Source organism: Pocillopora verrucosa, chromosome 10, assembly GCF_036669915.1.
Source record: "Pocillopora verrucosa isolate sample1 chromosome 10, ASM3666991v2, whole genome shotgun sequence".
Taxonomy (NCBI): domain Eukaryota; kingdom Metazoa; phylum Cnidaria; class Anthozoa; order Scleractinia; family Pocilloporidae; genus Pocillopora; species Pocillopora verrucosa.
In genome coordinates, this window is record NC_089321.1 from 14,022,832 (window position 1) to 14,038,069 (window position 15,238).

At 36.1% G+C, this 15,238-nt stretch overlaps 1 protein-coding gene across 3 annotated transcripts; it reads left to right on the forward strand.

Moving 5' to 3' along the window:
- Positions 1-21: 21 nt before the first annotated feature.
- On the forward strand, positions 22-14,888 carry LOC131771754 (V-type proton ATPase 116 kDa subunit a 1-like). Of its 3 annotated transcripts, none has more exons than XM_066173125.1 (23): positions 22-204; positions 347-367; positions 693-771; positions 1,410-1,507; positions 1,662-1,790; positions 3,305-3,426; positions 3,778-3,987; positions 4,260-4,353; positions 4,482-4,559; positions 4,751-5,036; positions 5,167-5,306; positions 7,112-7,263; positions 7,418-7,514; positions 9,106-9,224; positions 9,555-9,600; positions 10,250-10,333; positions 10,958-11,044; positions 11,801-11,908; positions 12,536-12,667; positions 12,923-13,040; positions 13,323-13,424; positions 13,649-13,718; positions 14,420-14,888. In XM_066173125.1, the coding sequence occupies exons 1-23, from the start codon at positions 109-111 to the stop codon at positions 14,511-14,513; spliced, it is 2,562 nt and encodes an 853-aa protein (XP_066029222.1). In that variant the 5' UTR covers positions 22-108; the 3' UTR covers positions 14,514-14,888. The 3 variants fall into 3 exon arrangements, with proteins under 3 accessions (XP_066029222.1, XP_066029223.1, XP_066029224.1); XM_066173126.1 differs by having other exon boundaries at positions 3,335-3,426; XM_066173127.1 differs by having other exon boundaries at positions 3,350-3,426.
- Positions 14,889-15,238: the final 350 nt, after the last annotated feature.

Here is a 15,238-nt window from a genome sequence, read left to right on the forward strand (position 1 = left end):
TCACGTGATCAGTATCGGAAGGCGGTGAGATCACCGTTGTAACTTGTGTACTTTTCAGGTTCATTTTGTCTAGCTGAACCCAAAATATACGTATTCTTCACTGCCAAGATGTCTTCCCTCTTCAGATCGGAGGAAATGACACTGGCCCAACTTTTTCTACAGGCTGAAGCGGCTTATTCTTGTGTCAGCGAACTTGGAGAGCTGGTAAGTCGAAGCACTAAACTCGGCGCCATCTTGAATTTGTTACCTTTGCTTGCTCACCAGAACCGGTGGTTTGTCTCAAACATGGCTTATTTTGTTATCTCACTCTCATGGTCTTGCTTTATTTCTATCCTTTCTATCTTAGGGCCTTGTGCAGTTCCGAGATGTGAGTACCATCATTACACTTTGATCTTAAATTATCAACCAGTAGACATATTTCTGTTCGTGTGCTGCTTGTAGTAGTGAAACTCAAGTTTAATGATAAAGTATTCAACGAATGCATGGCCAAACTATGGAATTTTTATTGATATTTTGATCATTGCGGACAGATCTTTGAATCCTCATGTTTCCTTCTCGAAAACACTTTTGCGCAGTGTGTTTTAGAAGGGTTTAAAGAATCTCTTTCCATGACCTACGAAAACTGGTAGTTAAAATAATAAAATAAATCCAGCATTTGTTTAATTGTGTGTTTAAATGTTCTCATCTATCAGTTAAATCCAGATGTGAATGCCTTTCAACGTAAATTCGTCAATGAAGTCAGACGCTGCGAGGAGATGGAAAGGAAACTTCGTAAGTGAAACTGTTATTCAAAGTAGAGACTAGAAGAATTTTAGTTTTTCGCGTATTTTGACAGTACAACACTGTCCTGCAGATCGAGATAGTATTGATTACTTCTTAGTCCTTTAACTTCTGTGAGTGACCAAGACAGAATTTCTCCTTACAATATCCTAACAATATCAAAGACACAATTGATGAGAATATAGAAAAAGACAATTTAGGGGATTATTTGTTGATCCAATACCAAATTCTCCAAAGTAACATCATAAGAATTGTATGGCAGACAGTAGAGAGAGTTACTGATGAGATCTTGGGAGTTAAAGGGTTAAATGTATCTTTGATGTTTGGAAGCAGTTCCTTAGCCTTTCCCACTCCTGGCATCTCATTTGTAATTCTCCTCACCGTCTGCCATACAATTATCATTATGTTAATTCAGAGAATTTGGTTTTGGATCAACTAATAATCCCTTAGTTGATACTTTTCTTTATTCTCATCACTTGTCTGTTTGATATTGTATTAATATTGGTTGTAAGAAGGAATTCTGTTTCAGTCTCTCAAGGGAGTGAAAAGCCTGAGACTTTGCAACAGAAACTAACCTTCCACAGTACTTTTTAAGGCTGCAAATGAACAGTCTTGCTTTGTTTTGACAGGATTTCTGAAGAAGGAAATTGAGAAAGCTGATATCCAAGTTTCGGACACAGGAGAAAATCCAGAAGCTCCCCAACCTCGAGAAATGATTGATCTTGAGGTTAGTAGTGAGGATGGGCACTTTTTCTAGGAAATATAAAGTATGAGACTTCAAAATTATATTCATATAAAAATATAAATTTACTGAAGAGTTTTAATCATAGCTCATCCATTTTTGGAAGGAACTCTTGTCTGATGGAATTTAATTTCTTTAGGCCCAGTTTGAGCAGCTGGAAAATGAAATGAAAGATAGCAATGCGAATTATGAAGCACTCATGAAGAGCTTTCTGGAGTTGACAGAACTCAAGCACATCCTTCGCAAGACGCAGACCTTTTTTGAAGAGGTGTGAATTTCTACATGTATTAAGTTGGTATATGTATATGTAATCATTGTGTGTGTATCATATGTGTTCATGAATATAGTCACCTGTTGTGAAAAAATGGAACACGAATCTCAGAACTGAACTTTGCAAACCTTAAGAATTGAACCTTGCAAACCTTAAGAACTGAACCTTGAAAACCTTTAGAATTGAACCTTGCAAACCTTAAGAACTCAACACTGTGAACGTCTGTCATTTTTTAATTAGAACCTTATTGACACATGCATAGCTTTCATATACCAGAATTGAGTTTAAGCCTTCGAAAGAAGTTGTTTTCCATGAGAACAGATAGTTTCTTTTTGACGAGTTAGAACCTTGGAATCTTATAAATCTAATTATTGGAGGATACAGCCAATAAAACCTTACAACTATAGCTTAAATCTCTAATCCAAAATGTGTATATTTCAGTTAATTGCGGGAACACTTTTTATATGCATGGCAGTTTCTTGATACTTAGAATCTAAAGTGGCTTATACTCTCCACCATTTAATAACTTTCCACCAGTTGAACAGTTTCCCCATGTAAAAGTAATTTACTTTAAATCTATTACTGTGATTGATCCTGAGAACTTATACAAAATATTTTAGCATGCTTTGGGTTAATATCCTTTGTATTTAGGCATAAGTTTTTTCCCCCAAGCTAAGCATTTAGTAGATAGAGTTAAGTTCAGTGAAAGCAAAATTTTAGAAATTATTTATATCCTTCATGTCTTCACTGTGAATAGTTTTTTTTTTTTCTTTTTTCAAAAAAGTAACCAAGACTAACTCCAAGTTGATGCTTACACAGGTTGCAGAGCATTCACATGCATAAATACGTATACCTGTAAACTCTTTTTTGTTTCTTTGTATGCCAGAGAGGGTAAAAGGTGCCTCATTCCGTTAGTACTGTACTTCTTGTTTTTCATCTTTATTGGGTATTTACATAAGGCTAATAGTAATGTTATTTCTCTCTTGTATTCATTGATAACCACTTCTGTTGTCATACAAATACTCCTCTAACTTGAAAACCAAAAAGTCATTGTCTGAAATAATAACTGCACTAACCACAGATTGCAACTTTTTTTTTAACTGTATTTTCACTTGGCAATGGAAACTAAACCAATCTTAATTCTGTAGTATTTTTCCTAAAATAGACACCAAATTTTTACCGTTAATTCTACAAAAATCACCAAAGTCCCACCATCCTCCCTCCCCTCGGCAAAAAGGAAAATTTTTGAAAAGACTCTTCTAGAAGACCTGGCATAACCGCTTTGAAAACTAAACTGAAAATGCAAGGGAAAACTATAGCAATCTCATGATTATTACGATCGGCATCAGTATGATGTTATTTGCTTTTGTAACAATGAGTGACTTAAAGGTAAAACACACATAAGACCTTTTTTCATGGACATCAAAGTGTTGATGATTAGATTTGTGTGGCTTTACAGTGCACTTTAAGGGTATATAGCATTAGAACATAGTATTGATGGTTTTGATTAGGCCGAACTCCATGTGCATAATCAACAACAGATCCATGAACCGCAGGGTACTGATGACATGCAAGCTCTCCTGGGTGAGGAGCCAAGAGGAGGTAGTGCCACAGCAACAGCAACCCAGTTGGGGTATGTTAGTAAGTTGTTTCTATGGCTGACTCCAAGAGCAGGAGAAATTGGAGTCTTGTGTTTTGATTGTTTTGATTGCATTCAATAGCTCTATCCCGTGTGATTTTGTCAGATATTTTTCAGATAATTTGTCAGTAACTAATAGCTTGATCATATATTTATATATATGCATACACATGTAATATATTGTTGACTATTTATAAGAGTGTATGTTGCTACCAAAACATGGCCCAGTTAGACGAAAGGGAATTGAAGTTGTATAATTTTGTCTCAGCAGTTACCTTTAACTGTTTCTCTATCATTTTTGCTCTTGACCTACATTGTTGCACATTTGATCTATCACTTGTCTAGTTTTGTGACTGGTGTTATAGCAAGAGAGCGAGTACCTTCCTTTGAGCGTCTTCTGTGGCGTGCCTGTCGTGGAAACGTTTTCTTCAAACAGGCAGAAATAGAGACTCCTCTGGAAGATCCAAGCACTGGAGACCAAGTCAACAAATGTGTCTTTATTATATTCTTTCAAGGAGATCAGCTCAAAAGCAGGGTGAAGAAGATTTGTGAGGGGTGAGAAAGTCTTTTATTATTTGCTTATACTGTGTAATCTTTCCTGTAGTTTTATAGATGTGTATGCTTACTTTATTGTACTCTCAAACACTGTTTTTGGAGTCCTTATGAGCCTTAATCCTGGGTTTATTATGTCATACTGTGGAATTTAGAGCTTCTTTGGTGATTTTCATCCACAAAATGGATTAACTTGGCCATTGGTTTGGTTAAAGTCTTTAAATTTATAATATGAGATAAATGATGACCCAAAAATTTTGGCTTTTTCCTTTTAGATTCCGTGCTACGTTGTATCCTTGCCCAGATACTGCAGCGGAGAGGCGAGAAATGGCCATTGGAGTAACCACTAGAATTGAAGATCTTCAAACAGTGAGTAACATATACTAGCTGTGTTTGTAATTACTGAAACTCAATCAAGGGACAATTTATTGATGTTAGGGTTAAGTTAACTTTGATTTGAGGTAACTTTCTTATGTTTTTCTTCACATTTTATCAAGGTATTGAATGAAACACGTGACCATCGTCATCGATTGTTGATGACTGTGGAAAAGAATATAAATCAGTGGTTTATTAAGGTAATTAAAGTTATAATTGCATAGGATTTCAAACCCTAGCATTGGTATGCATATTCTCTGTACTGTTCTTCACACATTTCCTAATGCACTGATAAGGAGAATTTGTTTAGCAGTAAAGTAGGTATTATGAGAACCAAAAGTTTTGTAAGATATTTACACTATTATTCTATGATTTGATTTCATATTGCTAGGTCAAAAAGATCAAGGCCATTTATCACACCATGAACATGTTCAACCTGGATGTTACTCAGAAGTGTCTTATTGCTGAGTGTTGGTGTCCAGTTAGCGACTTGGATAGAATTCAGCAAGCACTGCGGCGAGGCACAGAGCGCAGTGGTGCTGCTATACCATCTATTCTGAATCGCATGACCACTCGTCAGGAGCCTCCAACTTTCAACAGGACTAACAAGTTTACCCAGGGGTTTCAAGCCATTGTAGATGCCTATGGAGTAGCAAACTATCAGGAAGTAAATCCAGGTACTTTACTTAAAAAAATTTTAACTTAGAGATCAATATTCCTTTTTATTGTGGTGTATATGTGGTCATGTAATTTCCATTTAGAGAGGTAGTTCTAGCATTAAGATGTATTTTAATTTTTTCTTTCCAGCCTTGTTTACAGTCATCACATTTCCATTCTTGTTTGCGGTCATGTTTGGAGACTGTGGTCATGGTTTGATCATGTTTCTGTTTGCCCTGTGGTTGGTTGTGAATGAAAGGAAACTGGCAGGCTATAAAGAAGGAGGAGAGGTAGACTTAATTTCAGTTAAAGAAAACATTTTAGAATTTTTACTGGGATACCTGTGGTAGCCCAGTCATAAAATGCCTTTCTTTTTTTGTCGTCTTTTTTTTTTTTTTTTCCTCCGCCACAAAATGGAAAAATTGCGCAATAATACCCAGTGGTCATTGGGCCCTCAACACCATGACAACTAACTGTGATCCAATGAGGGTGAAGGTGTTCACATGCTGATCACGTGTTATCTTGATGATGATTGACGTTGTCATGCACGGACAGGTCCGGGTCACATGACGAGCACGAGATTTTTGCTAAGAAAACTCTTTTGTGGATCGTTTTGTATTTCAACGTGTTGGATTACAATCATTATAGCGCAAACGCTAGAAATACTTACAGACGCATACACAAGTCGTATTGTTCGCGGCCAATCCACACTAAAAGATGTTATTGAGCGGTAATTTTGGACCGGATTGAGTCGCGAACTGTGTATCTGTTGTAGTTTCTGGTGATTTCTGCCGTTTTAAGCTTGCTTTACTATCACTGTTATTCACCTCATCTACTTTTATTACGTTGGTAAAATCTGTACAGACATCACACAAACCAACTCGCGCACAAAGTAAGAAGAGTATATTGAAGGCTTGAAATTATGTTACGATCGATTTTCATCAAGAAATGGGCCAGGAATTTTCCACAATAGTGCAAATAATCGTGAAGGCTGATCGAGGAAAAGCGATTGCGTGACGCTCGGTAAGCTGTAAGATGACATGTTATTATTTACCAGACGTAAAAGCTCTTCAGATTCTCAGTCTGCATTTTGTGCCCACTCTTTTTGGTTACATTTATTCGCATAACACATAATCTACCACAAAATACCTGTGTGTGAGGTAATTCGACATTTTCGTTCTTTTCCACGTTAATACTCTTCTCTCCTTTCGTAAGAATGTAGACCACAAGTAATCCACCCACCCTACAAAAAACAACTCTTGCATGCATAGCATGCCTATGTTTTGAAATAGGTGTATGCCCTTAGCCAGACTTGAGCTCACTATTTCAGTATACTAATCCGACACCCGTAGTATCACTACACTTGATTCCAAGGATCCAGTACCATCCAGGTATCCCAGTTACCCTACTCACAGGGTCTAGTCTGGTGTGATGTGTTATTAAACAGATATTGTGGTGTAACAGGTAGGGTACTGGACTTTGGATCAAATGGTCCTTATTGAAGATTTGTCCAGGTCAATGTATTGTGTGTTTGGTCCAGACCTCTTACTCTCACAGTGTTTCTTCCCACCAAGGAGTTTAAATGGATCCCAGAGAATTTTCAGGAAAGCCAGATAAAATGGAGGGGTGGGGGGAGGGTAGGGGGGTAACTTTGGATGAACTAGTATCTCATTCAGGAAGAACAGCAGCATTCATTTTTGGCTTCTGCCAGAGAAACTAGAATAAGGTCTGGCTGCACAGACTGCCCAGCTCTAGGGCTGATATGAGTTTAACTTAACCCTTGAACTCTCATGAGCAACAAGGAAAAAACTTTCTCCTTACGTTATCAATACAGTGTCAAACGAACAAGTGATGAGTTCAAAAAAAAATGTCAATATGGAGAGTATTAGAAGATCCAATACCAAATTCTACAAAGGAGCATCTTAGGATGTTAAAGGAGTTTTTCAGCTGTGGAAGTTCTTATCATTTTTTGTGCTTTCAAGCATTAGAAAGATATCAACTTGGTGCTTTTAAACATTTCCTGAGAAATGCGGTACCAAGTAAGTTGACAGATCTAGAATTTCCTCTCATAAATTGATGTTGTTTCTGTCCTCAGATGTTTGATACAGTTTTTGAGGGACGCTACATCATCATGCTGATGGGATTGTTTGCAGTCTACACTGGTCTTATTTATAACGACTGCTTTTCCAAGTCCTTTAACATCTTTGGCACAGCCTGGGATCTTAGTGTAGATTGGAATCCAATCAAGTATGTACAGAATGTTTTTATTTACCCGCAGAATACAACTCGTGCAAGATTGAACTATTAATTGTCCCTTCTTGCAGTTATATATTTTATTTTAGGTTTTTTTTATTATACCCTGTGATTTCTTTACATGTCTGATTGCTGAATGTTTCTTTAGCAAAAAGGCATTGGACTCTTATGCAGAGAACCAAGATATTATGGTTGAGCCACAGCAGACATACCGTGGGATACCATACTACTTTGGTATTGACCCAGTAAGTATTCCAGTCATGTGTTGTTTATGCTGGTTTTTTTTTTTTTTTATTCTATCCAATTCTTCCACTCTCTAATGTTTGTCTACATGAACATGTATGAGAATGAAACTAGGGAAAATTACCACAAACTTTAACAAGCTGATCAAGGAAATTTATACATGTTATTTTGGGTCCTTTGGTTATCAAAAATACTTTAGACAGTTCTAAGAAACCCTCTAAATGTTTTCTCTGGACACAATTTGCCTCTTTTGCCTTGGTCACTTGAGTGTTAAGCATGGAGAATCTTCATATTATGGATTAAAATAAATAAATGTGAGTTACATTGCTCACTCCATACCAAGGTGCATGGTCAGGGTGTTTGTACATCATGTAACTTGATATCCTGCAGTAAATTCAACATTGCTTGATAGAGGGAGGGGAACAGGAAGAGAAATATTGGATTTATATCACTTCATAATGTAACACCTGCAACTGTCCATGGCAGTTGTGACTGTTTATGTAATGAAGACAAACTGTACAAAAAGTTGAACCTGTCTTAACCCTTTAACTCCCACAAGTGATTAACATAAATCTTCTCCCAACAATATCCATACATTCTTCAGCAAATAAGTAATGAGAATATTCAAACTTATCAGGTAGAAGCTGCTCTCTTGATCTAGCACCAAGTTCTCATAACTAATTTACAAGGAAATGTGTAGCAGCTACAGGGGAGAATTAACAATCACATCTTGGGAGGTAAAGGGTTAAGGCGCACTGTATTAAGTGGTTAACCTGTATTAAGTGGTTGGTTATCAAAATCTGGAAATTTTTTGGCTTAATCACCTTAATCTTCACCTATATTAAGCAGTCACTTCTAGAAACCCTTTAACTCTCAGATCAAATTTGTAGTTTTCCTCACTGTCCACCATAAATTCTTATAGGGTTGGTTCAGAGAATTTAGAATTGAATCAATTATTATCCCCAAATTGATATTTTTCTTCTTATCATTATCTGGTTGATATTGTATTGATATTGTAAGGAAAAATTCTGTCTTGGTTACCCAGGGGAGTTTAAGAGTTAAACAGTCATGGTCACCTTTGAGTGAGTCCCAACAACCTGTTTGTATTGTCTTCCATCTGTATTTAAGTAGGACTGTTTGAATAAAACTTAGAAAAATGTGACCCTCCATGGGAAAACGGACACTAACGCTTTTCCGTTAAATGGTCTCAAAAAATGGTTGTAAAGGGATAGTAAACGGCTAACTCGAGCATTTAAACGGATGCCATTATAATATTATCGTTATCTCTCTCCCTTAATTAATGTTAGTAGTATTTTTGAGCAAGTTTTGTATTATAAGTGCTCAATTATTGCATATAATGGTTTTTTGTTTTTTTTTTTTTATCTTTTTCTATGTTACCCTGATTTTTGGAACCTGTATTAAGCACTCAACTTGTGTTAAGCGGTCATCTTGTCATTCCCCATGGATGATCACCCAATACAGGATTGACTGTACATTAAAATACATAAAAATTGTGTGAACTGCAAATTTAAAATCTGTTTATTTATTTGTTTATTTAATTTTTTAATTTGATTTCCTTTATTTAATTTTCAGATCTGGCAAATAGCTACCAACAAACTGACTTTCACCAATTCATTCAAAATGAAGCTGTCCATTGTGTTTGGTGTGACACATATGATGTTTGGTGTTTGTCTGAGTTTCTTCAATCATAGGTAGACATTGACCTTATCGACCTTAACCCTTTAAACCTTAAGGGTGATTAGCATGCAATTTCTCCTTACAATATCACCTCTGAGTCACACATTTAGGTCATGAGAATAGAGAAAATGATCACCAACTGAAGATGGTTTGGATTGTTAAACAAATTCTGCCTGTCAAATTCTCAGGAAATGTATAGAGAACAGTATGGAGAATATGCATACTGATGTTAGGATGGAAAGGGTTAAGTTGTTAAACACAAAGTACAGTTGTAGAACTCAGGTGTGGTGTAACACTTTACATTTCTTGACTTTTGGCTAACGTTGTCTTATTTGTTTCTGCAGGCACTTCAATAAACCTCTGAATATCTTCACAGAGTTTATACCACAGGTAGTTTGTTCTGTGTGAATAACACATTACTAAGATTCACTCCTTTTTGTTTCCAGAAAAGTAGTTTCTAGCACGTTTTCTGTTAATACACGAGACATTATCATTCCACAATGCTTATAAATTACCTTAGCTTACCTTCGGTTTTTTTTGTTTTTTTGACAAATAAAATTACCATTGTTTAAGACATGTAAGTCAACATTTTGTTCCTTTGATAGTGTTACATGTCAAAAACTTAACCCTTAACTCTTATGAGTGATCAAGAAGTAATGTCTCCTAACAATTTCGGTACAATATCAAGCAGAAAAGTGGTGAGAATAGGGAGAATTATCAATAAGAGGATTATTAGTTGATCCAATACCAAATTGACAGAACAAAAATAATAATTGTATGGTACATGGAACTGAAAAATAGGGACCAGGGAGCTTGCATTTTCTGATGTTTTAGGCAATTTGTTTGTTGTAAGTTAAATTTCTAATGGGAATTTCTCATGGTTTCCTTGTGGTACTTTTTATTTTTCTTTTGACCACTACCATTTTTGTTTTGTTTTCGTTTTTTATTTAATGAAACTTGATTTAATTAAATTACCCCTTTTTGTGATACACATAATTTCCTTGTAATTTTTTCCATGATATCCATTTTCTTTTTCCAGGTTCTGTTTTTGTTTTGCATCTTTGGTTACCTGGTCATTTTGATCTTCTACAAGTGGATTGCCATCAGTGTTACTTCGAAGGGTGTAAGTTTTGTAAAACTCTCATAGCCAAATTGGTGAACTTAATTCAGGAGTATTCAGAGGTGATCTACTGTTTGCCTTAGTTTTTACTTCTGTCTGGAAAGAATTTTTGATAAACACATGCATGTGTTAGGATTTCCAGCCTCTGAATGATTTGAATGAAGGGTTAAGAGGTGTTTATAAGGAATGAAGAGCATGTAATTTTGTGGAGAAACTTTCAGTGCAATGTTCTCCTTTTCAGGAAGTAATGAGTAAATTTTAGCACCCAAAGTACCTTTTAATACTGCCTAAAATTGCTTGGATATCTTCAAAATTCAGCATGTGAAAGGATTGCTCTATCTGTTTGAAAATTTTCTTACCTCATCAAAGGAAATTAAGTTTAAGTTTGCTGATTGTAAGTGACTGAATATACTTTGAGTTAAATAGTTTTAACGTTGAATTAGCATAAATGTATAGTTAGCCATGCTCTTCTACAGATGCAAATTAGGCTGAAGTAGCATTGTAACTCAGTTTTTAAACAGGACATTGATATCAGGTACATTTGAATCCATTTTAAACAATCTAAATAAGGGATTGATTATGGCTAAAAAATTATTTTTGATCATTTGTTTTTTACATTTCTTGTAGTATCCAAGTTTGCTGTTGGCACTCATCAACATGTTTCTTAAATTTGGAGGACCTATCCACGGTTCTGAGCTTCTCTTCCCAGGACAGGTAGTTTGCAGGAATCCTGTTAAACCATCTATCTCCATATGAGATGAAGCCAAACAGGGCAAGGGATCATTTTTCTCAACCATGCTTTGTGATCTAGGGACAGTGTGTTTGTAGGGCATGGAATATTGGAGAATTTCTACCTACTTTCCAGAATTCTTTGGGTACTTTTCCTTGCATAAATCTAGGTTTATGAAGGCTGATTAGCCCTAACTCAAAACTAACTAACAAACTAACTCTTTGTTCAAAAGGCTTTTCAGAAAAAAAATTTTTTTTTTCTCAGAGCATCCAATCATCAAATTGTAGAAAAAAATTATTATGCTGACTTTTCTTTAAAAAAAGCTTTCAGATATGAAATCAGATTTCACACTAATCCTGGGTTATCTTAACCCAGCTTTGAACAACCTGGCCCTGTACTAACTTGTGCTTGATTGATGCCTTCTACAATCAAACATTTTTGGCTGCCTCTGGGATAGTATCTTTATTTCATACAGCTGTTACCATTATGCTTTTGGGCATTAGGCATTTCTGCCTCTTGGTATTTGAGCTTTGCCCATCCCTACAAAGAAGAAAGGAAAATATTTTGAATTATATAGTAAGGTGGGTGGAATCCTGACCACATAACTAAAGAACTGCCACAAAAATGGGAATATTTCTTAGTTCCTTCAACACTGAAAAAGCAAAGTATCACTAACTGTGTCTAATCTAATTTGTATTTGTTCTGTATTCTTATCTCATTGTTCTTTGTTTTCACTACAGGACGTTATCCAGCCTATACTAGTTATCATAGCTGTATTGTGTGTACCTTGGATGCTCTTGGTCAAGCCTTTTTATCTTCGACATCAGCACAAAGTTGCTGAAGCACAAGTAAGTCTAAGATTTTGTAGGTTGCACGTAATTCCACATACAAGCACAAAAAAAAAACTGGATCAATTGCCCTTTATCAGCTTTGTTTTATACTAATGTTTGACGTCAGGTGTTGCTTCACTTAAGTTAGTTTGAAGTACCTCATTTATTCCAGTTTATAATGGTAATAGGACCAAGTGGAGTCCAATTCGCTCTGCAATCATATGCATGATAAACAAAATTGGATGATCACAAAGCAGGAGTCTGAATTGTCAATCACATGCGTTTTGTATGGTTCTTACTACTAAATTTTTGGAGGAAAGATGTAAAGATGACATTACCTTCAACAAGATTTTGCTCTGTTACCATGAAAAACAAATAGGTTCCATGTTGCTCTGGGTCTTTTCAGTGATAGATCATAGTAGACATCAAAATGCAGTAAGATCATCAATGACACAATTGCCTCTGCTCCGCATGCCAATTTTTTTCTCTTATCATATTTCAATGTGTTCTTTGATCTCTTACTGAACCGAGACATTAATTAGATGCAGTTGCCATCTACAAGTATGGTTCACCAGTGAGTATAAAAATTATAATGGGATTCTGATGTTAAAGAGCCTTATAGTCTTAACACAAATGTGCTCTTAGGGTTTCCAGAGGCTGAGGTCCAGCAGCCCTGCCTCATCGACAGTACAGATTCAAGGGACAGAAGGGGACTCTGAAATAGTCCATCATGGAGGCCAGGGACAAGGTGAACCTCATGATGATGTTCATGAGGAGGTAAGGCTGTTGTTAGTTTCCATTGGGGTCTACTCCTACTGGTTTGAAACGCTGAAATGCTAAAATGTGTAGAAGGTTGCATGAGCAAGAGGATTTGTCAAGGTTACCACATAACCATGTGTCTGATTATACTAATGGTGTGCTGTGGAACTTTGAGCCAACCAATCCAAATAGTACCTGGAATAACTTCTTTTTTTAATAATAATAATAATAATAATTCTTAGTCTGTCTTTTTCATATTTGTTTTCTATTTAGTTTGATTTTGGGGAAGTATTTGTACATCAGGCCATTCATACCATTGAATACTGCCTGGGTTGTATCTCAAATACAGCCTCTTACTTGCGACTGTGGGCCCTTAGTTTGGCACATGCAGGTAAGTTATTGCATTAGGCTTCCGTTCAAATCTGTCAAGTTTCAAGAAAGATGATAGAGTGGAGACCTGTTTGCTCAAACATAAAATCTTGAACACAGTAGTATTTCTAAAGTACCCTACACCATGTCTTATGCACATAATTTAGTTCTCTTGTGATAATTATGATTTGAATAATTTCACTTTTGATGTCCAAAACCTCCCCATCTTGAGAAGCTAATGCTTAAACCATACGAACTGCTGATGTTTTAAAATAGTTTACTTACTGTACCTCTGTCTCTTTAGAGCTGTCTGAAGTGTTATGGAGCATGGTGTTGCATTTGGCTCTGTCATTTAAGGGAGGACTTGGAGTGGTTGCTTCCTTTGCTTTGTTTTCGTTTTGGGCAGGTGAGTGTTCGCAGTGGTTGTTTGAGCAATTTTTTTGTCATGCCCTCTTTTTCTGTCTTGCATTTCCATCTTTACATTGCTTTGAGGGGGTTGGGAAGAATGGAACAAAATGTTTTGCTTGATCTCTAATTATGCTGACTTAATTTAATCTTTACCAGCAGACTACAACCCTGAGTATGTGTTAGTTGAAGTTTCTGATGTTATCTGAATTTTTTTGCCTCCAGTACTCACTGTTGCCATTCTTTTGATTATGGAGGGGTTATCAGCCTTCTTACACGCTCTACGTCTCCACTGGTAAGTTTTTAAATTTCAAGGCAAGCAAAACTTTCATCATGTCTGTTGGCCCAGATCTTGTCAATCAATCCCAAACATTGTTATAAGTTGAATTTGAAAATGAGTGTGGTACCTTAGGCTTACTATGCCCAGTAATCTTGTATAATGGGTATACTGAAGTTGACCCTTAAACCCCTAAGAATGACTAGCATCTAATTTGTCCTTAAAATGTCACCCCTGAATCAAACACAAAGGTCATGAGAATAAGGGACATGATCAACGACTAAAGAACTCATGACTTAGACAAATTCTCCTCGTCAGAACCTTAAGAAATGTATAGAGAGCAGTATGGAGAATATGCATTCTGATGTTAGGGTGTAAAGGGTTAAGTGGCTCCATCACAGTGCCCCACTAGCACTGTGATGGGTTCAACCAAAATCCATTTGAAAGTTCTCAACTAATTTGCACTTGTTATTTAGCAGCCCCAAATTATTAGGTTGTTAAATTTCATTGCTCAGCAACCAGCTCAGATTAATACATGTCCAACACAAAACCTACTGTAGTGTGTACTTTTGTACTCTAACTTGATTTCCTGTACTAAATAAGTCAGTGTGATGGTTAACAGAAGAATGTGAGCTAATTGTTAGCATGACTTTTTAAAAGCATTTTTGTAAATAATTCAAGTCCCAGTATTGATTTGTTTTTTTTTTTTGTCTTTGTAGGGTCGAGTTCCAGAGCAAGTTTTATCAAGGAACTGGCTATAAGTTTCAGCCGTTTTCTTTCAAATTAATAATAAGCGGCCAGCTTGAGGAATGATTTGACTGGAGAGCTCTTTGACGTGTTTGTTTAAAGACAAGTTTAATTTTGGCCCAAAAGAATATTGTAGACATTAATATTGGGAATAATTATCTTCATTAGAATAATCTCTGGATGGTGAAAAAATGACCTGAATTTACATTTCTTTTGTTACTGAAAATGCAAACTTAATGGACAAATTTTTTTTTTATTGGCATCTTTACCTTGATATTGCAGGAGGAAGTACTTGCTACTCACCTTTAGGGGTTAAAGGTTAAAGGATTGAAAATGATTGCTGAGGAAAATTAATTTAAGTGAGACTGATTGTTGGTTGTTCTACGTATTGTTTTTGATAATTGGAGGAATGAGGACAAATAAAAATCATATTCTAATTCATGGTTGTAGTAAATGTGCTTTCCTTGTGACGAGCTCAAATGAAAGCTGTGAAGGACACTATGTTATCAGTAGATTGGGAGAAAAGTTTAATAGAAGGCTCTGAAACTTCTTCATAACTTTGCATACTTGTGTGGTACTTCGAGAAGAAAAAATGTCGCTACATGTAACTGTTTAAGTGCCGCTCTCGCTAAGAGCGGTCCTCTCGACTTCCCGTCGAAAGAAAGTTTTCTTTTATTTTTTGCCCATGAAAAGGGTTTAGGACGCACGTTTCAAAAATAATTTAGTTGTTCTACAATTCTCTTTTTTTGCGTTGCCACAAGTCAAAAATGATATTTGGCCAGACCACCCCT